This window comes from Phallusia mammillata, chromosome 3 (genome assembly GCF_965637545.1).
Source record: "Phallusia mammillata chromosome 3, kaPhaMamm4.hap1.1, whole genome shotgun sequence".
Lineage (NCBI taxonomy): Eukaryota > Metazoa > Chordata > Ascidiacea > Phlebobranchia > Ascidiidae > Phallusia > Phallusia mammillata.
Window position 1 is genome coordinate 5,309,958 of NC_137254.1, and position 18,359 is coordinate 5,328,316.

Here is an 18,359-nt window from a genome sequence, read left to right on the forward strand (position 1 = left end):
GTCAGTGTTGCCCAGTTGTGAAACTGAACAGATTTGCTAAGGCATAGGTTTTTAGACTGATACTCTACAAAATGGAGTACACAGTTGAGACATTGCTGGTCGAAACATTATGCAATGTATATAGCATGTTTAAGTATCCCTATAAAACTTTTCGCTTTACTAATCAATTTTATCGACACATTGCTTTTGTATTAACAAATACACTTACGTGAAATTGGCAAATATCCTAAATAGAAGGAACCGACAATTAAACCGAGTTGGTGAATGGCGCGTTTTTCTTTTTGTCTTCTTCTGACTTCAACTTCGCTTTCACGTCCTCCTGAAAGCATACACAAGTTTAAGATTTTTAAACAATTTGAACACTTACAGGATACAGAAACATTACATGCAGCAATTAAATAAAAACAGTGGTCTTATGAGTGTACAGTGTCGTGCAGTAGACATCTTAAGGCTTCTATGGAAGCCAATGGGATCAAACAAAAATACAGCAACAAAAAAATGGCGAGATGTATAGGAAAAAAGCTTAAGTCAACCAAACATTGATAAGCAAAGCAGAGTTGTAAACTGACATTAAATTGAAGACCGAAACCCGGCCGGAACCTGATTCGCTTCTAAAAAGCCCATTTAGGCCCGAAAGTTTGATTGACGGGCCCATACATTGAAGCACCAGGAAAGACCAAGAGAACAAACACAATATATAATAATAGACAATTTGTCTTGAAAAAGACGTTTTAGGGCTATGCGACAAGTATGGTCCAGCAACAGGCTACTCAGCTAGTTAAGCTTACTCAAAAAATACGGTCAGGCCAGATTTAGGCACGATATTTTTGAAGAAACCTCAGCCCGAACCAGGCCTGACCCCGGCCCAAAAATGCCAGCCCAACTTACAACTCTGTGGCAAAGTAACAAAAAAACTGAAAATATTATTCTCAATTTTTCATTGTTATTAAAAAATTACCATACAAACGCACTTACAAATTTTCACAGCTAGAATCTTACCTAATACTTTGCAACTTTCACATATCATTTACCATTCAATCTTGCACGGTTATAATTTCGGTTTTTACCATAAAAGGCCAACACCTTTGCAACATATAATGTAATTACGTACCATGTAGTCTCTTCCTTACGGTCCTGGCTCTCACAATCTCAATACCAGTTGCAACAGAGCATAGCGTCACCAACACAGCTAATGCAAGAATCGAACTTAAGTATATTGTGGCAATATGAGATCCTTGTAACCTATAAAAAAACAAAAATATCATGGAGCATTAAAATAAGTTTCTCCTACAAAGCGTTCCAACAATGCTCCAGTCAAGTTGTTCTTTATTGTTTGTGTTAGAAATGAGATTCCATTAATTTAATTCAAACAAACAACAAGGGCAGATTCCCCGGATTGCCTCAAGCACTGCGGTTGAGGCGCGAGTTCGAAACCCACCATGACAATTTTGTTTGTTGTGTTCTTAAACATTATATTTGAACTAACCAAAATCTCTGCTTTGTTTCCTGTTTCTGAACATTACGCGTGCAAGACCCGTATCAAAACAAACAAAAATGTGGAGGATGGCCCAACGTTCTAAGGCGCTGCGTTCAGGTCGCAGTCTCCCCTGGAGGCGCGGGTTCGAATCCCGCTCCTGTCAATATAATATTGTTTTGTTTGTTTTTCTAAAACTTTGCTTTGTTCTTCTAAAAATTATGTCAGTAATGCTAAAACTATTTGACCAACAACAGGCAGGATGGCCGAGTGGTCTAAGGCGTTGCGTTCAGGTCGCAGTCTCCCCTGCAGGCGCGGGTTCGAATACCGCTCCTGTCAATTTAATATTGTTTTTGTTTTGTTTTTCTAAAACTTTGCTTTGTTTTTCTGAAAATTATGTCAGTAATGCTGAAACTATTTGACCAATAACAGGCAGGATGGCCGAGTGGTCTAAGGCGCTGCGTTCAGGTCGCAGTCTCCCCTGGAGGCGCGGGTTCGAATCCCGCTCCTGTCAATTCTTTTGTTTTTTCTGGAATATTGTTTTGTTTTACTGAAAATTGCGTCAGTAATGCCCAAATTTAGCCAACCAACAACAGGCAGGATGGCCGAGTGGTCTAAGGCGCTGCGTTCAGGTCGAAGTCTCCTCTGGAGGCGCGGGTTCGAATCCCGCTCCTGTCAATACTTTTGTTTTTCTAGAAAATTGTTTTGTTTTACTGAAAATTGCGTCAGTAATGCCCAAATTTAGTCAACCAACAACAGGCAGGATGGCCGAGTGGTCTAAGGCGCTGCGTTCAGGTCGAAGTCTTCCCCCTGTTTTGTTTTTCTGAAAATTGCGTCAGTTATGCCCAAATTTAGTCAACCAACAACAGGCAGGATGGCCGAGTGGTCTAAGGCGCTGCATTCAGGTCGAAGTCTTCCCCCTGTTTTGTTTTTCTGAAAATTGCGTCAGTAATGACCAAATTTAGTCAACCAACAACAGGCAGGATGGCCGAGTGGTCTAAGGCGCTGCGTTCAGGTCGCAGTCTCCCCTGGAGGCGCGGGTTCGAATCCCGCTCCTGTCAATTTAATATTGTTTTGTTTTTTTCCTAAAACTTTGCTTTGTTTTTCTGAAAATTATGACAGTAATGCTGAAACTATTTGACCAACAACAGGGAGGATGGCCGAGTGGTCTACGGCGCTGCGTTCAGGTCGCAGTCTCCCCTGGAGGCGCGGGTTCGAATCCCGCTCCTGTCAATATAATATTGTTTTGTTTGTTTTTCTAAAACTTTGCTTTGTTCTTCTGAAAATTATGTCAGTAATGCTAAAACTATTTGACCAAAAACAGGCAGGATGGCCGAGTGGTCTAAGGCGTTGCGTTCAGGTCGCAGTCTCCCGTGGAGCCGCGGGTTCGAATCCCGCTCCTGTCAATTTAATATTGTTTTTGTTTTGTTTTTCTAAAACTTTGCTTTGTTTTTCTGAAAATTATGTCAGTAATGCTGAAACTATTTGACCGATAACAGGCAGGATGGCCGAGTGGTCTAAGGCGCTGCGTTCAGGTCGCAGTCTCCCCTGGAGGCGCGGGTTCGAATCCCGCTCCTGTCAATTCTTTTGTTTTTCTAGAAAATTGTTTTGTTTTACAGAAAATTGCGTCAGTAATGCCCAAATTTAGTCAACCAACAACAGGCAGGATGGCCGAGTGGTCTAAGGCGCTGCGTTCAGGTCGAAGTCTACCCCTGTTTTGTTTTTCTGAAAATTGCGTCAGTTATGCCCAAATTTAGTCAACCAACAACAGGCAGGATGGCCGAGTGGTCTAAGGCGCTGCATTCAGGTCGAAGTCTTCCCCCTGTTTTGTTTTTCTGAAAATTGCGTCAGTAATGACCAAATTTAGTCAACCAACAACAGGCAGGATGGCCGAGTGGTCTAAGGCGCTGCGTTCAGGTTGCAGTCTCCCCTGGAGGCGCGGGTTCGAATCCCGCTCTTGTCAATTTAATATTGTTTTGTTTTTTTCCTAAAACTTTGCTTTGTTTTTCTGAAAATTATGACAGTAATGCTGAAACTATTTGACCAACAACAGGGAGGATGGCCGAGTGGTCTAAGGCGCTGCGTTCAGGTCGCAGTCTCCCCTGGAGGCGCGGGTTCGAATCCCGCTCCTGTCAATATAATATTGTTTTGTTTGTTTTTCTAAAACTTTGCTTTGTTCTTCTAAAAATTATGTCAGTAATGCTAAAACTATTTGACCAACAACAGGCAGGATGGCCGAGTGGTCTAAGGCGTTGCGTTCAGGTCGCAGTCTCCCCTGCAGGCGCGGGTTCGAATACCGCTCCTGTCAATTTAATATTGTTTTTGTTTTGTTTTTCTAAAACTTTGCTTTGTTTTTCTGAAAATTATGTCAGTAATGCTGAAACTATTTGACCAATAACAGGCAGGATGGCCGAGTGGTCTAAGGCGCTGCGTTCAGGTCGCAGTCTCCCCTGGAGGCGCGGGTTCGAATCCCGCTCCTGTCAATTCTTTTGTTTTTTCTGGAATATTGTTTTGTTTTACTGAAAATTGCGTCAGTAATGCCCAAATTTAGCCAACCAACAACAGGCAGGATGGCCGAGTGGTCTAAGGCGCTGCGTTCAGGTCGAAGTCTCCTCTGGAGGCGCGGGTTCGAATCCCGCTCCTGTCAATACTTTTGTTTTTCTAGAAAATTGTTTTGTTTTACTGAAAATTGCGTCAGTAATGCCCAAATTTAGTCAACCAACAACAGGCAGGATGGCCGAGTGGTCTAAGGCGCTGCGTTCAGGTCGAAGTCTTCCCCCTGTTTTGTTTTTCTGAAAATTGCGTCAGTTATGCCCAAATTTAGTCAACCAACAACAGGCAGGATGGCCGAGTGGTCTAAGGCGCTGCATTCAGGTCGAAGTCTTCCCCCTGTTTTGTTTTTCTGAAAATTGCGTCAGTAATGACCAAATTTAGTCAACCAACAACAGGCAGGATGGCCGAGTGGTCTAAGGCGCTGCGTTCAGGTCGCAGTCTCCCCTGGAGGCGCGGGTTCGAATCCCGCTCCTGTCAATTTAATATTGTTTTGTTTTTTTCCTAAAACTTTGCTTTGTTTTTCTGAAAATTATGACAGTAATGCTGAAACTATTTGACCAACAACAGGGAGGATGGCCGAGTGGTCTACGGCGCTGCGTTCAGGTCGCAGTCTCCCCTGGAGGCGCGGGTTCGAATCCCGCTCCTGTCAATATAATATTGTTTTGTTTGTTTTTCTAAAACTTTGCTTTGTTCTTCTGAAAATTATGTCAGTAATGCTAAAACTATTTGACCAAAAACAGGCAGGATGGCCGAGTGGTCTAAGGCGTTGCGTTCAGGTCGCAGTCTCCCGTGGAGCCGCGGGTTCGAATCCCGCTCCTGTCAATTTAATATTGTTTTTGTTTTGTTTTTCTAAAACTTTGCTTTGTTTTTCTGAAAATTATGTCAGTAATGCTGAAACTATTTGACCGATAACAGGCAGGATGGCCGAGTGGTCTAAGGCGCTGCGTTCAGGTCGCAGTCTCCCCTGGAGGCGCGGGTTCGAATCCCGCTCCTGTCAATTCTTTTGTTTTTCTAGAAAATTGTTTTGTTTTACAGAAAATTGCGTCAGTAATGCCCAAATTTAGTCAACCAACAACAGGCAGGATGGCCGAGTGGTCTAAGGCGCTGCGTTCAGGTCGAAGTCTACCCCTGTTTTGTTTTTCTGAAAATTGCGTCAGTTATGCCCAAATTTAGTCAACCAACAACAGGCAGGATGGCCGAGTGGTCTAAGGCGCTGCATTCAGGTCGAAGTCTTCCCCCTGTTTTGTTTTTCTGAAAATTGCGTCAGTAATGACCAAATTTAGTCAACCAACAACAGGCAGGATGGCCGAGTGGTCTAAGGCGCTGCGTTCAGGTTGCAGTCTCCCCTGGAGGCGCGGGTTCGAATCCCGCTCTTGTCAATTTAATATTGTTTTGTTTTTTTCCTAAAACTTTGCTTTGTTTTTCTGAAAATTATGACAGTAATGCTGAAACTATTTGACCAACAACAGGGAGGATGGCCGAGTGGTCTAAGGCGCTGCGTTCAGGTCGCAGTCTCCCCTGGAGGCGCGGGTTCGAATCCCGCTGCTGTCAGTTTAATATTGTTTTGTTTTTTTCCTAAAACTTTGCTTTGTTTTTCTGAAAATTATGACAGTAATGCTGAAACTATTTGACCAACAACAGGGAGGATGGCCGAGTGGTCTAAGGCGCTGCGTTCAGGTCGCAGTCTCCCCTGGAGGCGCGGGTTCGAATCCCGCTGCTGTCAGTTTAATATTGTTTTGTTTTTTTCCTAAAACTTTGCTTTGTTTTTCTGAAAATTATGACAGTAATGCTGAAACTATTTGACCAACAACAGGCAGGATGGCCGAGTGGTCTAAGGCGCTGCGTTCAGGTCGCAGTCTCCCCTGGAGGCGCGGGTTCGAATCCCGCTTCTGTCAATTTAATTTTGTTTTGATTTTTTCAAAAACTTTTTTTTTTCAAATTGCGTCAGCAGTGCCCAGATTTCGTGGACCAACAACAAGCAGGATGGACGAGTGGTCTAAGGCGCTGCGTTCAGGTTGCAGTCTCCCCTGGAGGCGCGGGTTCGAATCCCGCTCCTGTCAATTTAATATTGTTTTGTTTTTTTCCTAAAACTTTGCTTTGTTTTTCTGAAAATTATGACAGTAGTGCTGAAACTATTTGACCAACAACAGGCAGGATGGCCGAGTGGTCTAAGGCGCTGCGTTCAGGTCGCAGTCTCCCCTGGAGGCGCGGGTTCGAATCCCGCTTCTGTCAATTTAATTTTGTTTTGATTTTTTCAAAAACTTTTTTTTTTCAAATTGCGTCAGCAGTGCCCAGATTTCGTGGACCAACAACAGGCAGGATGGCCGAGTGGTCTAAGGCGCTGCGTTCAGGTTGCAGTCTCCCCTGGAGGCGCGGGTTCGAATCCCGCTCTTGTCAATTTAATATTGTTTTGTTTTTTTCCTAAAACTTTGCTTTGTTTTTCTGAAAATTATGACAGTAATGCTGAAACTATTTGACCAACAACAGGGAGGATGGCCGAGTGGTCTAAGGCGCTGCGTTCAGGTCGCAGTCTCCCCTGGAGGCGCGGGTTCGAATCCCGCTGCTGTCAGTTTAATATTGTTTTGTTTTTTTCCTAAAACTTTGCTTTGTTTTTCTGAAAATTATGACAGTAATGCTGAAACTATTTGACCAACAACAGGCAGGATGGCCGAGTGGTCTAAGGCGCTGCGTTCAGGTCGCAGTCTCCCCTGGAGGCGCGGGTTCGAATCCCGCTTCTGTCAATTTAATTTTGTTTTGATTTTTTCAAAAACTTTTTTTTTTCAAATTGCGTCAGCAGTGCCCAGATTTCGTGGACCAACAACAAGCAGGATGGACGAGTGGTCTAAGGCGCTGCGTTCAGGTCGCAGTCTCCCGTGGAGCCGCGGGTTCGAATCCCGCTCCTGTCAATTCAAGTTTGTTTTGTTTTACTGAAAATTGCGTCAGTAATGCCCAAATTTAGTCAACCAATAACAGGCAGGATGGGCGAGTGGTCTAAGGCGCTGCGTTCAGGTCGAAGTCTTCCCCCTGTTTTGTTTTTCTGAAAATTGCGTCAGTAATGCCCCAATTAGTCAACCAACAACAGGCAGGATGGCCGAGTGGTCTAAGGCGCTGCGTTCAGGTCGCAGTCTCCCCTGGAGGCGCGGGTTCGAATCCCGCTCCTGTCAATTCTTTTGTTTTTCTAGAAAATTGTTTTGTTTTACTGAAAATTGCGTCAGTAATGCCCAAATTTAGTCAACCAACAACAGGCAGGATGGCCGAGTGGTCTAAGGCGCTGCGTTCAGGTCGAAGTCTTCCCCCTGTTTTGTTTTTCTGAAAATTGCGTCAGTTATGCCCAAATTTAGTCAACCAATAACAGGCAGGATGGCCGAGTGGTCTAATGCGCTGCGTTCAGGTCGCAGTCTCCCCTGGAGGCGCGGGTTCGAATCCCGCTCCTGTCAATTTAATATTGTTTTGTTTTTTTCCTAAAACTTTGCTTTGTTTTTCTGAAAATTATGACAGTAATGCTGAAACTATTTGACCAACAACAGGCAGGATGGCCGAGTGGTCTAAGACGCTGTGTTCAGGTCGCAGTCTCCCCTGGAGGCGATGGTTCGAATCCCGCTCCTGTCATTTTCTATTGGTTCTTGTTTATCTTGTTTTTTTATAACGACAGTAGAGCCGAAATTGATTCCATTAACAACAGGCAGGATGGCCGAGTGGTCTAAGGCGCTGCGTTCAGGTCGCAGTCTCCCCTGGACGCACGGGTTCGAATCCCGCTCCTGTCAATTCAAGTTTGTTTTGTTTTTCTGAAAATTGCGTCAGTAATGCCCAAATTTAGTCAACCAACAACAGGCAGGATGGCCGAGTGGTCTAAGGCGCTGCGTTCAGGTCGCAGTCTCCTCTGGAGGCGCGGGTTCGAATCCCGCTCCTGTTGATTCTTTTGTTTTTCTAGAAAATTGTTTTGTTTTACTGAAAATTGCGTCAGTTATGCCCAAATTTAGTCAACCAATAACAGGCAGGATGGCCGAGTGGTCTAAGGCGCTGCGTTCAGGTCGAAGTCTTCCCCCTGTTTTGTTTTTCTGAAAATTGCGTCAGTAATGCCCAAATTTAGTCAACCAACAACAGGCAGGATGGCCGAGTGGTGTAAGGCGCTGCGTTCAGGTCGCAGTCTCCCCTGGAGGCGCGGGTTCGGATCCCGCTCCTGTCAATTCTTTTGTTTTTCTGGAAAATTGTTTTGTTTTACTGAAAATTGCGTCAGTAATGCCCAAATTTAGTCAACCAACAACAGGCAGGATGGCCGAGTGGTCTAAGGGGCTGCGTTCAGGTCGCAGTCTCCCCTGGAGGCGCGGGGTCGAATCCCGCTCCTGACAATTCTTTTGTTTTTCTGGAAAATTGTTTTGTTTTTCTGAAAATTGCGTCAGTAATGCCCAAATTTAGTCAACCAACAACAGGCAGGATGGCCGAGTGGTCTAAGGCGCTGCGTTCAGGTCGCAGTCTCCCCTGGAGGCGCGGGTTCGAATCCCGCTCCTGTCAATTTAATATTGTTTTGTTTTTTTTCTAAAACTTTGCTTTGTTTTTCTGAAAATTATGTCAGTAATGCTGAAACTATTTGACCAACAACAGGCAGGATGGCCGAGTGGTCTAAGGCGTTGCGTTCAGGTCGCAGTCTCCCCTGGAGGCGCGGGTTCGAATCCCGCTCCTGTCAATTTAATATTGTTTTTTTTCTAAAACTTTGCTTTGTTTTTCTGAAAATTATGTCAGTAATGCTGAAACTATTTGACCAACAACAGGCAGGATGGCCGAGTGGTCTAAGGCGCTGCGTTCAGGTCGCAGTCTCCCCTGGAGGCGCGGGTTCGAATCCCGCTCCTGTCAATTCTTTTGTTTTTCTGGAATATTGTTTTGTTTTACTGAAAATTGCGTCAGTAATGCCCAAATTTAGCCAACCAACAACAGGCAGGATGGCTGAGTGGTCTAAGGCGCTGCGTTCAGGTCGCAGTCTCCTCTGGAGGCGCGGGTTCGAATCCCGCTCCTGTCAATTCTTTTGTTTTTCTAGAAAATTGTTTTGTTTCACTGAAAATTGCGTCAGTAATGCCCAAATTTAGTCAACCAACAACAGGCAGGATGGCCGAGTGGTCTAAGGCGCTGCGTTCAGGTCGAAGTCTTCCCCCTGTTTTGTTTTTCTGAAAATTGCGTCAGTTATGCCCAAATTTAGTCAACCAACAACAGGCAGGATGGCCGAGTGGTCTAAGGCGCTGCATTCAGGTCGAAGTCTTCCCCCTGTTTTGTTTTTCTGAAAATTGCGTCAGTAATGCCCAAATTTAGCCAACCAACAACAGGCAGGATGGCCGAGTGGTCTAAGGCGCTGCGTTCAGGTCGCAGTCTCCTCTGGAGGCGCGGGTTCGAATCCCGCTCTTGTCAATTTAATTTTGTTTTGATTTTTTCAAAAACTTTTTCTTTTCAAATTGCGTCAGCAGTGCCCAGATTTCGTGGACCAACAACAAGCAGGATGGCCGAGTGGTCTAAGGCGCTGCGTTCAGGTTGCAGTCTCCCCTGGAGGCGCGGGTTCGAATCCCGCTCTTGTCAATTTAATATTGTTTTGTTTTTTTCCTAAAACTTTGCTTTGTTTTTCTGAAAATTATGACAGTAATGCTGAAACTATTTGACCAACAACAGGGAGGATGGCCGAGTGGTCTAAGGCGCTGCGTTCAGGTCGCAGTCTCCCCTGGAGGCGCGGGTTCGAATCCCGCTGCTGTCAATTTAATATTGTTTTGTTTTTTTCCTAAAACTTTGCTTTGTTTTTCTGAAAATTATGACAGTAATGCTGAAACTATTTGACCAACAACAGGGAGGATGGCCGAGTGGTCTAAGGCGCTGCGTTCAGGTCGCAGTCTCCCCTGGAGGCGCGGGTTCGAATCCCGCTGCTGTCAGTTTAATATTGTTTTGTTTTTTTCCTAAAACTTTGCTTTGTTTTTCTGAAAATTATGACAGTAATGCTGAAACTATTTGACCAACAACAGGCAGGATGGCCGAGTGGTCTAAGGCGCTGCGTTCAGGTCGCAGTCTCCCCTGGAGGCGCGGGTTCGAATCCCGCTTCTGTCAATTTAATTTTGTTTTGATTTTTTCAAAAACTTTTTTTTTTCAAATTGCGTCAGCAGTGCCCAGATTTCGTGGACCAACAACAAGCAGGATGGACGAGTGGTCTAAGGCGCTGCGTTCAGGTTGCAGTCTCCCCTGGAGGCGCGGGTTCGAATCCCGCTCCTGTCAATTTAATATTGTTTTGTTTTTTTCCTAAAACTTTGCTTTGTTTTTCTGAAAATTATGACAGTAGTGCTGAAACTATTTGACCAACAACAGGCAGGATGGCCGAGTGGTCTAAGGCGCTGCGTTCAGGTCGCAGTCTCCCCTGGAGGCGCGGGTTCGAATCCCGCTTCTGTCAATTTAATTTTGTTTTGATTTTTTCAAAAACTTTTTTTTTTCAAATTGCGTCAGCAGTGCCCAGATTTCGTGGACCAACAACAGGCAGGATGGCCGAGTGGTCTAAGGCGCTGCGTTCAGGTTGCAGTCTCCCCTGGAGGCGCGGGTTCGAATCCCGCTCTTGTCAATTTAATATTGTTTTGTTTTTTTCCTAAAACTTTGCTTTGTTTTTCTGAAAATTATGACAGTAATGCTGAAATTATTTGACCAACAACAGGGAGGATGGCCGAGTGGTCTAAGGCGCTGCGTTCAGGTCGCAGTCTCCCCTGGAGGCGCGGGTTCGAATCCCGCTGCTGTCAGTTTAATATTGTTTTGTTTTTTTCCTAAAACTTTGCTTTGTTTTTCTGAAAATTATGACAGTAATGCTGAAACTATTTGACCAACAACAGGCAGGATGGCCGAGTGGTCTAAGGCGCTGCGTTCAGGTCGCAGTCTCCCCTGGAGGCGCGGGTTCGAATCCCGCTTCTGTCAATTTAATTTTGTTTTGATTTTTTCAAAAACTTTTTTTTTTCAAATTGCGTCAGCAGTGCCCAGATTTCGTGGACCAACAACAAGCAGGATGGACGAGTGGTCTAAGGCGCTGCGTTCAGGTCGCAGTCTCCCGTGGAGCCGCGGGTTCGAATCCCGCTCCTGTCAATTCAAGTTTGTTTTGTTTTACTGAAAATTGCGTCAGTAATGCCCAAATTTAGTCAACCAATAACAGGCAGGATGGGCGAGTGGTCTAAGGCGCTGCGTTCAGGTCGAAGTCTTCCCCCTGTTTTGTTTTTCTGAAAATTGCGTCAGTAATGCCCAAATTTAGTCAACCAACAACAGGCAGGATGGCCGAGTGGTCTAAGGCGCTGCGTTCAGGTCGCAGTCTCCCCTGGAGGCGCGGGTTCGAATCCCGCTCCTGTCAATTCTTTTGTTTTTCTAGAAAATTGTTTTGTTTTACTGAAAATTGCGTCAGTAATGCCCAAATTTAGTCAACCAACAACAGGCAGGATGGCCGAGTGGTCTAAGGCGCTGCGTTCAGGTCGAAGTCTTCCCCCTGTTTTGTTTTTCTGAAAATTGCGTCAGTTATGCCCAAATTTAGTCAACCAATAACAGGCAGGATGGCCGAGTGGTCTAATGCGCTGCGTTCAGGTCGCAGTCTCCCCTGGAGGCGCGGGTTCGAATCCCGCTCCTGTCAATTTAATATTGTTTTGTTTTTTTCCTAAAACTTTGCTTTGTTTTTCTGAAAATTATGACAGTAATGCTGAAACTATTTGACCAACAACAGGCAGGATGGCCGAGTGGTCTAAGACGCTGTGTTCAGGTCGCAGTCTCCCCTGGAGGCGATGGTTCGAATCCCGCTCCTGTCATTTTCTATTGGTTCTTGTTTATCTTGTTTTTTTATAACGACAGTAGAGCCGAAATTGATTCCATTAACAACAGGCAGGATGGCCGAGTGGTCTAAGGCGCTGCGTTCAGGTCGCAGTCTCCCCTGGACGCACGGGTTCGAATCCCGCTCCTGTCAATTCAAGTTTGTTTTGTTTTTCTGAAAATTGCGTCAGTAATGCCCAAATTTAGTCAACCAACAACAGGCAGGATGGCCGAGTGGTCTAAGGCGCTGCGTTCAGGTCGCAGTCTCCTCTGGAGGCGCGGGTTCGAATCCCGCTCCTGTTGATTCTTTTGTTTTTCTAGAAAATTGTTTTGTTTTACTGAAAATTGCGTCAGTTATGCCCAAATTTAGTCAACCAATAACAGGCAGGATGGCCGAGTGGTCTAAGGCGCTGCGTTCAGGTCGAAGTCTTCCCCCTGTTTTGTTTTTCTGAAAATTGCGTCAGTAATGCCCAAATTTAGTCAACCAACAACAGGCAGGATGGCCGAGTGGTGTAAGGCGCTGCGTTCAGGTCGCAGTCTCCCCTGGAGGCGCGGGTTCGGATCCCGCTCCTGTCAATTCTTTTGTTTTTCTGGAAAATTGTTTTGTTATTCTGAAAATTGCGTCAGTAATGCCCAAATTTAGTCAACCAACAACAGGCAGGATGGCCGAGTGGTCTAAGGGGCTGCGTTCAGGTCGCAGTCTCCCCTGGAGGCGCGGGTTCGAATCCCGCTCCTGACAATTCTTTTGTTTTTCTGGAAAATTGTTTTGTTTTTCTGAAAATTGCGTCAGTAATGCCCAAATTTAGTCAACCAACAACAGGCAGGATGGCCGAGTGGTCTAAGGCGCTGCGTTCAGGTCGCAGTCTCCCCTGGAGGCGCGGGTTCGAATCCCGCTCCTGTCAATTTAATATTGTTTTGTTTTTTTTCTAAAACTTTGCTTTGTTTTTCTGAAAATTATGTCAGTAATGCTGAAACTATTTGACCAACAACAGGCAGGATGGCCGAGTGGTCTAAGGCGTTGCGTTCAGGTCGCAGTCTCCCCTGGAGGCGCGGGTTCGAATCCCGCTCCTGTCAATTTAATATTGTTTTTTTGTTTTTTTTCTAAAACTTTGCTTTGTTTTTCTGAAAATTATGTCAGTAATGCTGAAACTATTTGACCAACAACAGGCAGGATGGCCGAGTGGTCTAAGGCGCTGCGTTCAGGTCGCAGTCTCCCCTGGAGGCGCGGGTTCGAATCCCGCTCCTGTCAATTCTTTTGTTTTTCTGGAATATTGTTTTGTTTTACTGAAAATTGCGTCAGTAATGCCCAAATTTAGCCAACCAACAACAGGCAGGATGGCTGAGTGGTCTAAGGCGCTGCGTTCAGGTCGCAGTCTCCTCTGGAGGCGCGGGTTTGAATCCCGCTCCTGTCAATTCTTTTGTTTTTCTAGAAAATTGTTTTGTTTTACTGAAAATTGCGTCAGTAATGCCCAAATTTAGTCAACCAACAACAGGCAGGATGGCCGAGTGGTCTAAGGCGCTGCGTTCAGGTCGAAGTCTTCCCCCTGTTTTGTTTTTCTGAAAATTGCGTCAGTTATGCCCAAATTTAGTCAACCAACAACAGGCAGGATGGCCGAGTGGTCTAAGGCGCTGCATTCAGGTCGAAGTCTTCCCCCTGTTTTGTTTTTCTGAAAATTGCGTCAGTAATGCCCAAATTTAGCCAACCAACAACAGGCAGGATGGCCGAGTGGTCTAAGGCGCTGCGTTCAGGTCGCAGTCTCCTCTGGAGGCGCGGGTTCGATTCCCGCTCCTGTCAATTCTTTTGTTTTTCTAGAAAATTGTTTTGTTTTACTGAAAATTGCGTCAGTAATGCCCAAATTTAGTCAACCAATAACAGGCAGGATGGCCGAGTGGTCTAAGGCGCTGCGTTCAGGTCGAAGTCTTCCCCCTGTTTTGTTTTTCTGAAAATTGCGTCAGTAATGCCCAAATTTAGTCAACCAACAACAGGCAGGATGGCCGAGTGGTCTAAGGCGCTGCGTTCAGGTCGCAGTCTCCTCTGGAGGCGCGTGTTCGAATCCCGCTCCTGTCAATTCTTTTGTTTTTCTGGAAAATTGTTTTGTTTTTCTGAAAATTGCGTCAGTAATGCCCAAATTTAGTCAACCAACAACAGGCAGGATGGCCGAGTGTTCTAAGGCTCTGCGTTCAGGTCGCAGTCTCCCCTGGAGGCGCGGGTTCGAATCCCGCTCCTGTCAATTTAATATTGTTTTGTTTTTTTTCTAAAACTTTGCTTTGTTTTTCTGAAAATTATGTCAGTAATGCTGAAACTATTTGACCAACTACAGGCAGGATGGCCGAGTGGTCTAAGGCGTTGCGTTCAGGTCGCAGTCTCCCCTGGAGGCGCGGGTTCGAATCCCGCTCCTGTCAATTTAATATTGTTTTTTTTTTTTTTTTTCTAAAACTTTGCTTTGTTTTTCTGAAAATTATGTCAGTAATGCTGAAACTATTTGACCAACAACAGGCAGGATGGCCGAGTGGTCTAAGGCGCTGCGTTCAGGTCGCAGTCTCCCCTGGAGGCGCGGGTTCGAATCCCGCTCCTGTCAATTCTTTTGTTTTTCTGGAATATTGTTTTGTTTTACTGAAAATTGCGTCAGTAATGCCCAAATTTAGTCAACCAACAACAGGCAGGATGGCTGAGTGGTCTAAGGCGCTGCGTTCAGGTCGCAGTCTCCTCTGGAGGCGCGGGTTCGAATCCCGCTCCTGTCAATTCTTTTGTTTTTCTAGAAAATTGTTTTGTTTTACTGAAAATTGCGTCAGTAATGCCCAAATTTAGTCAACCAACAACAGGCAGGATGGCCGAGTGGTCTAAGGCGCTGCGTTCAGGTCGAAGTCTTCCCCCTGTTTTGTTTTTCTGAAAATTGCGTCAGTTATGCCCAAATTTAGTCAACCAACAACAGGCAGGATGGCCGAGTGGTCTAAGGCGCTGCATTCAGGTCGAAGTCTTCCCCCTGTTTTGTTTTTCTGAAAATTGCGTCAGTAATGCCCAAATTTAGCCAACCAACAACAGGCAGGATGGCCGAGTGGTCTAAGGCGCTGCGTTCAGGTCGCAGTCTCCTCTGGAGGCGCGGGTTCGATTCCCGCTCCTGTCAATTCTTTTGTTTTTCTAGAAAATTGTTTTGTTTTACTGAAAATTGCGTCAGTAATGCCCAAATTTAGTCAACCAATAACAGGCAGGATGGCCGAGTGGTCTAAGGCGCTGCGTTCAGGTCGAAGTCTTCCCCCTGTTTTGTTTTTCTGAAAATTGCGTCAGTAATGCCCAAATTTAGTCAACCAACAACAGGCAGGATGGCCGAGTGGTCTAAGGCGCTGCGTTCAGGTCGCAGTCTCCTCTGGAGGCGCGTGTTCGAATCCCGCTCCTGTCAATTCTTTTGTTTTTCTGGAAAATTGTTTTGTTTTTCTGAAAATTGCGTCAGTAATGCCCAAATTTAGTCAACCAACAACAGGCAGGATGGCCGAGTGTTCTAAGGCTCTGCGTTCAGGTCGCAGTCTCCCCTGGAGGCGCGGGTTCGAATCCCGCTCCTGTCAATTTAATATTGTTTTGTTTTTTTTCTAAAACTTTGCTTTGTTTTTCTGAAAATTATGTCAGTAATGCTGAAACTATTTGACCAACAACAGGCAGGATGGCCGAGTGGTCTAAGGCGTTGCGTTCAGGTCGCAGTCTCCCCTGGAGGCGCGGGTTCGAATCCCGCTCCTGTCAATTTAATATTGTTGTTTTTTTTTTTTTTCTAAAACTTTGCTTTGTTTTTCTGAAAATTATGTCAGTAATGCTGAAACTATTTGACCAACAACAGGCAGGATGGCCGAGTGGTCTAAGGCGCTGCGTTCAGGTCGCAGTCTCCCCTGGAGGCGCGGGTTCGAATCCCGCTCCTGTCAATTCTTTTGTTTTTCTGGAATATTGTTTTGTTTTACTGAAAATTGCGTCAGTAATGCCCAAATTTAGTCAACCAACAACAGGCAGGATGGCCGAGTGTTCTAAGGCGCTGCGTTCAGGTCGCAGTCTCCCCTGGAGGCGCGGGTTCGAATCCCGCTCCTGTCAATTTAATATTGTTTTGTTTTTTTTCTAAAACTTTGCTTTGTTTTTCTGAAAATTATGTCAGTAATGCTGAAACTATTTGACCAACAACAGGCAGGATGGCCGAGTGGTCTAAGGCGTTGCGTTCAGGTCGCAGTCTCCCCTGGAGGCGCGGGTTCGAATCCCGCTCCTGTCAATTTAATATTGTTTTTTTTTTTTTTTTCTTAAACTTTGCTTTGTTTTTCTGAAAATTATGTCAGTAATGCTGAAACTATTTGACCAACAACAGGCAGGATGGCCGAGTGGTCTAAGGCGCTGCGTTCAGGTCGCAGTCTCCCCTGGAGGCGCGGGTTCAAATCCCGCTCCTGTCAATTGTTTTGTTTTTCTGGAATATTGTTTTGTTTTACTGAAAATTGCGTCAGTAATGCCCAAATTTAGCCAACCAACAACAGGCAGGATGGCCGAGTGGTCTAAGGCGCTGCGTTCAGGTCGCAGTCTCCTCTGGAGGCGCGGGTTCGAATCCCGCTCCTGTCAATTCTTTTGTTTTTCTAGAAAATTGTTTTGTTTTACTGAAAATTGCGTCAGTAATGCCCAAATTTAGTCAACCAACAACAGGCAGGATGGCCGAGTGGTCTAAGGCGCTGCGTTCAGGTCGAAGTCTTCCCCCTGTTTTGTTTTTCTGAAAATTGCGTCAGTTATGCCCAAATTTAGTCAACCAACAACAGGCAGGATGGCCGAGTGGTCTAAGGCGCTGCGTTCAGGTCGCAGTCTCCCCTGGAGGCGCGGGTTCGGATCCCGCTCCTGTCAATTCTTTTGTTTTTCTAGAAAATTGTTTTGTTTTTCTGAAAATTGCGTCAGTAATGCCCAAATTTAATCAACCAACAACAGGCAGGATGGCCGAGTGGTCTAAGGCGCTGCGTTCAGGTCGCAATCTCCCCTGGAGGCGCGGGTTCGAATCCCGCTTCTGTCAATTTAATATTTTTTGTGTTTTTTCTAAAACTTTGCTTTGTTTTTCTGAAAATTATGTCAGTAATGCTGAAACTATTTGACCAAGAACAGGCAGGATGGCCGAGTGGTCTAAGGCGTTGCGTTCAGGTCGCAGTCTCCCCTGGAGGCGCGGGTTCGAATCCCGCTCCTGTCAATTTAATATTGTTTTTTTTTTTTTTTTCTAAAACTTTGCTTTGTTTTTCTGAAAATTATGTCAGTAATGCTGAAACTATTTGACCAACAACAGGCAGGATGGCCGAGTGGTCTAAGGCGCTGCGTTCAGGTCGCAGTCTCCCCTGGAGGCGCTGGTTCGAATCCCGCTCCTGTCAATTCTTTTGTTTTTCTGGAATATTGTTTTGTTTTACTGAAAATTGCGTCAGTAATGCCCAAATTTAGCCAACCAACAACAAGCAGGATGGCTGAGTGGTCTAAGGCGCTGCGTTCAGGTCGCAGTCTCCTCTGGAGGCGCGGGTTCGAATCCCGCTCCTGTCAATTCTTTTGTTTTTCTAGAAAATTGTTTTGTTTTACTGAAAATTGCGTCAGTAATGCCCAAATTTAGTCAACCAACAACAGGCAGGATGGCCGAGTGGTCTAAGGCGCTGCGTTCAGGTCGAAGTCTTCCCCCTGTTTTGTTTTTCTGAAAATTGCGTCAGTTATGCCCAAATTTAGTCAACCAACAACAGGCAGGATGGCCGAGTGGTCTAAGGCGCTGCATTCAGGTCGAAGTCTTCCCCCTGTTTTGTTTTTCTGAAAATTGCGTCAGTAATGCCCAAATTTAGCCAACCAACAACAGGCAGGATGGCCGAGTGGTCTAAGGCGCTGCGTTCAGGTCGCAGTCTCCTCTGGAGGCGCGGGTTCGAATCCCGCTCCTGTCAATTCCTTTGTTTTTCTAGAAAATTGTTTTGTTTTACTGAAAATTGCGTCAGTAATGCCCAAATTTAGTCAACCAATAACAGGCAGGATGGCCGAGTGGTCTAAGGCGCTGCGTTCAGGTCGAAGTCTTCCCCCTGTTTTGTTTTTCTGAAAATTGCGTCAGTAATGCCCAAATTTAGTCAACCAACAACAGGCAGGATGGCCGAGTGGTGTAAGGCGCTGCGTTCAGGTCGCAGTCTCCCCTGGAGGCGCTTGTTCGAATCCCGCTCCTGTCAATTCTTTTGTTTTTCTGGAAAATTGTTTTGTTTTTCTGAAAATTGCGTCAGTAATGCCCAAATTTAGTCAACCAACAACAGGCAGGATGGCCGAGTGGTCTAAGGCGCTGCGTTCAGGTCGCAGTCTCCTCTGGAGGCGCGGGTTCCAATCCCGCTCCTGTCAATTTAATATTGTTTTGTTTTTTTTCTAAAACTTTGCTTTGTTTTTCTGAAAATTATGTCAGTAATGCTGAAACTATTTGACCAACAACAGGCAGGATGTCCGAGTGGTCTAAGGCGTTGCGTTCAGGTCGCAGTCTCCCCTGGAGGCGCGGGTTCGAATCCCGCTCCTGTCAATTTAATATTGTTTTTTTTT

The 18,359-nt window shown here is 45.5% G+C and overlaps 1 protein-coding gene and 83 non-coding genes across 84 annotated transcripts in view; 83 read left to right on the forward strand and 1 right to left on the reverse strand.

Annotated features, from left to right (window-relative positions):
• LOC145218824 (uncharacterized) overlaps positions 1-18,359 on the reverse strand; it is a 56,394-nt gene that overhangs the window by 1,972 nt on the left and 36,063 nt on the right. Inside the window, exons 6-7 of the mRNA XM_080086231.1 lie at positions 1,112-1,242; positions 209-319 (exon numbers count right to left, since the gene is read on the reverse strand). Of these exons, the coding sequence (XP_079942357.1) occupies positions 209-319; positions 1,112-1,242 (242 nt within the window). The remainder of the gene's footprint in view (positions 1-208; positions 320-1,111; positions 1,243-18,359) is intronic.
• On the forward strand, positions 1,731-1,813 carry Trnal-cag (transfer RNA leucine (anticodon CAG)). Its single transcript has one exon. It is a non-coding gene; the product is annotated as a tRNA-Leu (tRNA).
• Trnal-cag (transfer RNA leucine (anticodon CAG)) lies at positions 1,906-1,988 on the forward strand. The gene has a single exon. It is a non-coding gene; the product is annotated as a tRNA-Leu (tRNA).
• Trnal-cag (transfer RNA leucine (anticodon CAG)) lies at positions 2,070-2,152 on the forward strand. The gene has a single exon. It is a non-coding gene; the product is annotated as a tRNA-Leu (tRNA).
• Positions 2,453-2,535, forward strand: Trnal-cag (transfer RNA leucine (anticodon CAG)). The gene has a single exon. It is a non-coding gene; the product is annotated as a tRNA-Leu (tRNA).
• On the forward strand, positions 2,625-2,707 carry Trnal-cag (transfer RNA leucine (anticodon CAG)). Its single transcript has one exon. It is a non-coding gene; the product is annotated as a tRNA-Leu (tRNA).
• On the forward strand, positions 2,798-2,880 carry Trnal-cag (transfer RNA leucine (anticodon CAG)). Its single transcript has one exon. It is a non-coding gene; the product is annotated as a tRNA-Leu (tRNA).
• Positions 2,973-3,055, forward strand: Trnal-cag (transfer RNA leucine (anticodon CAG)). Its single transcript has one exon. It is a non-coding gene; the product is annotated as a tRNA-Leu (tRNA).
• Trnal-cag (transfer RNA leucine (anticodon CAG)) lies at positions 3,355-3,437 on the forward strand. Its single transcript has one exon. It is a non-coding gene; the product is annotated as a tRNA-Leu (tRNA).
• Positions 3,527-3,609, forward strand: Trnal-cag (transfer RNA leucine (anticodon CAG)). The gene has a single exon. It is a non-coding gene; the product is annotated as a tRNA-Leu (tRNA).
• On the forward strand, positions 3,700-3,782 carry Trnal-cag (transfer RNA leucine (anticodon CAG)). Its single transcript has one exon. It is a non-coding gene; the product is annotated as a tRNA-Leu (tRNA).
• Positions 3,875-3,957, forward strand: Trnal-cag (transfer RNA leucine (anticodon CAG)). Its single transcript has one exon. It is a non-coding gene; the product is annotated as a tRNA-Leu (tRNA).
• On the forward strand, positions 4,039-4,121 carry Trnal-cag (transfer RNA leucine (anticodon CAG)). The gene has a single exon. It is a non-coding gene; the product is annotated as a tRNA-Leu (tRNA).
• Positions 4,422-4,504, forward strand: Trnal-cag (transfer RNA leucine (anticodon CAG)). Its single transcript has one exon. It is a non-coding gene; the product is annotated as a tRNA-Leu (tRNA).
• Trnal-cag (transfer RNA leucine (anticodon CAG)) lies at positions 4,594-4,676 on the forward strand. Its single transcript has one exon. It is a non-coding gene; the product is annotated as a tRNA-Leu (tRNA).
• Trnal-cag (transfer RNA leucine (anticodon CAG)) lies at positions 4,767-4,849 on the forward strand. Its single transcript has one exon. It is a non-coding gene; the product is annotated as a tRNA-Leu (tRNA).
• Positions 4,942-5,024, forward strand: Trnal-cag (transfer RNA leucine (anticodon CAG)). The gene has a single exon. It is a non-coding gene; the product is annotated as a tRNA-Leu (tRNA).
• Positions 5,324-5,406, forward strand: Trnal-cag (transfer RNA leucine (anticodon CAG)). The gene has a single exon. It is a non-coding gene; the product is annotated as a tRNA-Leu (tRNA).
• Trnal-cag (transfer RNA leucine (anticodon CAG)) lies at positions 5,496-5,578 on the forward strand. Its single transcript has one exon. It is a non-coding gene; the product is annotated as a tRNA-Leu (tRNA).
• Trnal-cag (transfer RNA leucine (anticodon CAG)) lies at positions 5,668-5,750 on the forward strand. Its single transcript has one exon. It is a non-coding gene; the product is annotated as a tRNA-Leu (tRNA).
• On the forward strand, positions 5,840-5,922 carry Trnal-cag (transfer RNA leucine (anticodon CAG)). The gene has a single exon. It is a non-coding gene; the product is annotated as a tRNA-Leu (tRNA).
• Positions 6,005-6,087, forward strand: Trnal-cag (transfer RNA leucine (anticodon CAG)). The gene has a single exon. It is a non-coding gene; the product is annotated as a tRNA-Leu (tRNA).
• On the forward strand, positions 6,177-6,259 carry Trnal-cag (transfer RNA leucine (anticodon CAG)). The gene has a single exon. It is a non-coding gene; the product is annotated as a tRNA-Leu (tRNA).
• Positions 6,342-6,424, forward strand: Trnal-cag (transfer RNA leucine (anticodon CAG)). Its single transcript has one exon. It is a non-coding gene; the product is annotated as a tRNA-Leu (tRNA).
• Trnal-cag (transfer RNA leucine (anticodon CAG)) lies at positions 6,514-6,596 on the forward strand. Its single transcript has one exon. It is a non-coding gene; the product is annotated as a tRNA-Leu (tRNA).
• Positions 6,686-6,768, forward strand: Trnal-cag (transfer RNA leucine (anticodon CAG)). The gene has a single exon. It is a non-coding gene; the product is annotated as a tRNA-Leu (tRNA).
• On the forward strand, positions 6,851-6,933 carry Trnal-cag (transfer RNA leucine (anticodon CAG)). The gene has a single exon. It is a non-coding gene; the product is annotated as a tRNA-Leu (tRNA).
• Trnal-cag (transfer RNA leucine (anticodon CAG)) lies at positions 7,109-7,191 on the forward strand. Its single transcript has one exon. It is a non-coding gene; the product is annotated as a tRNA-Leu (tRNA).
• Trnal-cag (transfer RNA leucine (anticodon CAG)) lies at positions 7,382-7,464 on the forward strand. Its single transcript has one exon. It is a non-coding gene; the product is annotated as a tRNA-Leu (tRNA).
• Trnal-cag (transfer RNA leucine (anticodon CAG)) lies at positions 7,554-7,636 on the forward strand. The gene has a single exon. It is a non-coding gene; the product is annotated as a tRNA-Leu (tRNA).
• On the forward strand, positions 7,709-7,791 carry Trnal-cag (transfer RNA leucine (anticodon CAG)). Its single transcript has one exon. It is a non-coding gene; the product is annotated as a tRNA-Leu (tRNA).
• Positions 7,858-7,940, forward strand: Trnal-cag (transfer RNA leucine (anticodon CAG)). The gene has a single exon. It is a non-coding gene; the product is annotated as a tRNA-Leu (tRNA).
• On the forward strand, positions 8,131-8,213 carry Trnal-cag (transfer RNA leucine (anticodon CAG)). The gene has a single exon. It is a non-coding gene; the product is annotated as a tRNA-Leu (tRNA).
• Trnal-cag (transfer RNA leucine (anticodon CAG)) lies at positions 8,294-8,376 on the forward strand. Its single transcript has one exon. It is a non-coding gene; the product is annotated as a tRNA-Leu (tRNA).
• Positions 8,457-8,539, forward strand: Trnal-cag (transfer RNA leucine (anticodon CAG)). Its single transcript has one exon. It is a non-coding gene; the product is annotated as a tRNA-Leu (tRNA).
• Positions 8,629-8,711, forward strand: Trnal-cag (transfer RNA leucine (anticodon CAG)). The gene has a single exon. It is a non-coding gene; the product is annotated as a tRNA-Leu (tRNA).
• Trnal-cag (transfer RNA leucine (anticodon CAG)) lies at positions 8,796-8,878 on the forward strand. Its single transcript has one exon. It is a non-coding gene; the product is annotated as a tRNA-Leu (tRNA).
• Positions 8,959-9,041, forward strand: Trnal-cag (transfer RNA leucine (anticodon CAG)). The gene has a single exon. It is a non-coding gene; the product is annotated as a tRNA-Leu (tRNA).
• On the forward strand, positions 9,342-9,424 carry Trnal-cag (transfer RNA leucine (anticodon CAG)). The gene has a single exon. It is a non-coding gene; the product is annotated as a tRNA-Leu (tRNA).
• Trnal-cag (transfer RNA leucine (anticodon CAG)) lies at positions 9,507-9,589 on the forward strand. The gene has a single exon. It is a non-coding gene; the product is annotated as a tRNA-Leu (tRNA).
• Positions 9,679-9,761, forward strand: Trnal-cag (transfer RNA leucine (anticodon CAG)). Its single transcript has one exon. It is a non-coding gene; the product is annotated as a tRNA-Leu (tRNA).
• On the forward strand, positions 9,851-9,933 carry Trnal-cag (transfer RNA leucine (anticodon CAG)). Its single transcript has one exon. It is a non-coding gene; the product is annotated as a tRNA-Leu (tRNA).
• On the forward strand, positions 10,023-10,105 carry Trnal-cag (transfer RNA leucine (anticodon CAG)). The gene has a single exon. It is a non-coding gene; the product is annotated as a tRNA-Leu (tRNA).
• Positions 10,188-10,270, forward strand: Trnal-cag (transfer RNA leucine (anticodon CAG)). Its single transcript has one exon. It is a non-coding gene; the product is annotated as a tRNA-Leu (tRNA).
• Positions 10,360-10,442, forward strand: Trnal-cag (transfer RNA leucine (anticodon CAG)). The gene has a single exon. It is a non-coding gene; the product is annotated as a tRNA-Leu (tRNA).
• On the forward strand, positions 10,525-10,607 carry Trnal-cag (transfer RNA leucine (anticodon CAG)). Its single transcript has one exon. It is a non-coding gene; the product is annotated as a tRNA-Leu (tRNA).
• Positions 10,697-10,779, forward strand: Trnal-cag (transfer RNA leucine (anticodon CAG)). Its single transcript has one exon. It is a non-coding gene; the product is annotated as a tRNA-Leu (tRNA).
• Positions 10,869-10,951, forward strand: Trnal-cag (transfer RNA leucine (anticodon CAG)). Its single transcript has one exon. It is a non-coding gene; the product is annotated as a tRNA-Leu (tRNA).
• Positions 11,034-11,116, forward strand: Trnal-cag (transfer RNA leucine (anticodon CAG)). Its single transcript has one exon. It is a non-coding gene; the product is annotated as a tRNA-Leu (tRNA).
• Trnal-cag (transfer RNA leucine (anticodon CAG)) lies at positions 11,293-11,375 on the forward strand. The gene has a single exon. It is a non-coding gene; the product is annotated as a tRNA-Leu (tRNA).
• On the forward strand, positions 11,566-11,648 carry Trnal-cag (transfer RNA leucine (anticodon CAG)). Its single transcript has one exon. It is a non-coding gene; the product is annotated as a tRNA-Leu (tRNA).
• Trnal-cag (transfer RNA leucine (anticodon CAG)) lies at positions 11,738-11,820 on the forward strand. The gene has a single exon. It is a non-coding gene; the product is annotated as a tRNA-Leu (tRNA).
• Trnal-cag (transfer RNA leucine (anticodon CAG)) lies at positions 11,893-11,975 on the forward strand. The gene has a single exon. It is a non-coding gene; the product is annotated as a tRNA-Leu (tRNA).
• Trnal-cag (transfer RNA leucine (anticodon CAG)) lies at positions 12,042-12,124 on the forward strand. Its single transcript has one exon. It is a non-coding gene; the product is annotated as a tRNA-Leu (tRNA).
• On the forward strand, positions 12,315-12,397 carry Trnal-cag (transfer RNA leucine (anticodon CAG)). Its single transcript has one exon. It is a non-coding gene; the product is annotated as a tRNA-Leu (tRNA).
• Positions 12,478-12,560, forward strand: Trnal-cag (transfer RNA leucine (anticodon CAG)). Its single transcript has one exon. It is a non-coding gene; the product is annotated as a tRNA-Leu (tRNA).
• Positions 12,641-12,723, forward strand: Trnal-cag (transfer RNA leucine (anticodon CAG)). The gene has a single exon. It is a non-coding gene; the product is annotated as a tRNA-Leu (tRNA).
• Trnal-cag (transfer RNA leucine (anticodon CAG)) lies at positions 12,813-12,895 on the forward strand. Its single transcript has one exon. It is a non-coding gene; the product is annotated as a tRNA-Leu (tRNA).
• On the forward strand, positions 12,988-13,070 carry Trnal-cag (transfer RNA leucine (anticodon CAG)). Its single transcript has one exon. It is a non-coding gene; the product is annotated as a tRNA-Leu (tRNA).
• Trnal-cag (transfer RNA leucine (anticodon CAG)) lies at positions 13,151-13,233 on the forward strand. The gene has a single exon. It is a non-coding gene; the product is annotated as a tRNA-Leu (tRNA).
• Positions 13,534-13,616, forward strand: Trnal-cag (transfer RNA leucine (anticodon CAG)). The gene has a single exon. It is a non-coding gene; the product is annotated as a tRNA-Leu (tRNA).
• Trnal-cag (transfer RNA leucine (anticodon CAG)) lies at positions 13,807-13,889 on the forward strand. Its single transcript has one exon. It is a non-coding gene; the product is annotated as a tRNA-Leu (tRNA).
• Trnal-cag (transfer RNA leucine (anticodon CAG)) lies at positions 13,970-14,052 on the forward strand. Its single transcript has one exon. It is a non-coding gene; the product is annotated as a tRNA-Leu (tRNA).
• Positions 14,142-14,224, forward strand: Trnal-cag (transfer RNA leucine (anticodon CAG)). Its single transcript has one exon. It is a non-coding gene; the product is annotated as a tRNA-Leu (tRNA).
• On the forward strand, positions 14,318-14,400 carry Trnal-cag (transfer RNA leucine (anticodon CAG)). Its single transcript has one exon. It is a non-coding gene; the product is annotated as a tRNA-Leu (tRNA).
• Positions 14,481-14,563, forward strand: Trnal-cag (transfer RNA leucine (anticodon CAG)). The gene has a single exon. It is a non-coding gene; the product is annotated as a tRNA-Leu (tRNA).
• Positions 14,864-14,946, forward strand: Trnal-cag (transfer RNA leucine (anticodon CAG)). Its single transcript has one exon. It is a non-coding gene; the product is annotated as a tRNA-Leu (tRNA).
• On the forward strand, positions 15,137-15,219 carry Trnal-cag (transfer RNA leucine (anticodon CAG)). The gene has a single exon. It is a non-coding gene; the product is annotated as a tRNA-Leu (tRNA).
• Trnal-cag (transfer RNA leucine (anticodon CAG)) lies at positions 15,300-15,382 on the forward strand. Its single transcript has one exon. It is a non-coding gene; the product is annotated as a tRNA-Leu (tRNA).
• On the forward strand, positions 15,472-15,554 carry Trnal-cag (transfer RNA leucine (anticodon CAG)). Its single transcript has one exon. It is a non-coding gene; the product is annotated as a tRNA-Leu (tRNA).
• Positions 15,648-15,730, forward strand: Trnal-cag (transfer RNA leucine (anticodon CAG)). The gene has a single exon. It is a non-coding gene; the product is annotated as a tRNA-Leu (tRNA).
• Positions 15,811-15,893, forward strand: Trnal-cag (transfer RNA leucine (anticodon CAG)). The gene has a single exon. It is a non-coding gene; the product is annotated as a tRNA-Leu (tRNA).
• Trnal-cag (transfer RNA leucine (anticodon CAG)) lies at positions 15,983-16,065 on the forward strand. Its single transcript has one exon. It is a non-coding gene; the product is annotated as a tRNA-Leu (tRNA).
• On the forward strand, positions 16,158-16,240 carry Trnal-cag (transfer RNA leucine (anticodon CAG)). Its single transcript has one exon. It is a non-coding gene; the product is annotated as a tRNA-Leu (tRNA).
• Trnal-cag (transfer RNA leucine (anticodon CAG)) lies at positions 16,321-16,403 on the forward strand. Its single transcript has one exon. It is a non-coding gene; the product is annotated as a tRNA-Leu (tRNA).
• Trnal-cag (transfer RNA leucine (anticodon CAG)) lies at positions 16,594-16,676 on the forward strand. The gene has a single exon. It is a non-coding gene; the product is annotated as a tRNA-Leu (tRNA).
• On the forward strand, positions 16,757-16,839 carry Trnal-cag (transfer RNA leucine (anticodon CAG)). Its single transcript has one exon. It is a non-coding gene; the product is annotated as a tRNA-Leu (tRNA).
• On the forward strand, positions 16,928-17,010 carry Trnal-cag (transfer RNA leucine (anticodon CAG)). Its single transcript has one exon. It is a non-coding gene; the product is annotated as a tRNA-Leu (tRNA).
• Positions 17,103-17,185, forward strand: Trnal-cag (transfer RNA leucine (anticodon CAG)). Its single transcript has one exon. It is a non-coding gene; the product is annotated as a tRNA-Leu (tRNA).
• Positions 17,266-17,348, forward strand: Trnal-cag (transfer RNA leucine (anticodon CAG)). Its single transcript has one exon. It is a non-coding gene; the product is annotated as a tRNA-Leu (tRNA).
• Trnal-cag (transfer RNA leucine (anticodon CAG)) lies at positions 17,649-17,731 on the forward strand. The gene has a single exon. It is a non-coding gene; the product is annotated as a tRNA-Leu (tRNA).
• Trnal-cag (transfer RNA leucine (anticodon CAG)) lies at positions 17,922-18,004 on the forward strand. The gene has a single exon. It is a non-coding gene; the product is annotated as a tRNA-Leu (tRNA).
• Trnal-cag (transfer RNA leucine (anticodon CAG)) lies at positions 18,085-18,167 on the forward strand. Its single transcript has one exon. It is a non-coding gene; the product is annotated as a tRNA-Leu (tRNA).
• On the forward strand, positions 18,257-18,339 carry Trnal-cag (transfer RNA leucine (anticodon CAG)). Its single transcript has one exon. It is a non-coding gene; the product is annotated as a tRNA-Leu (tRNA).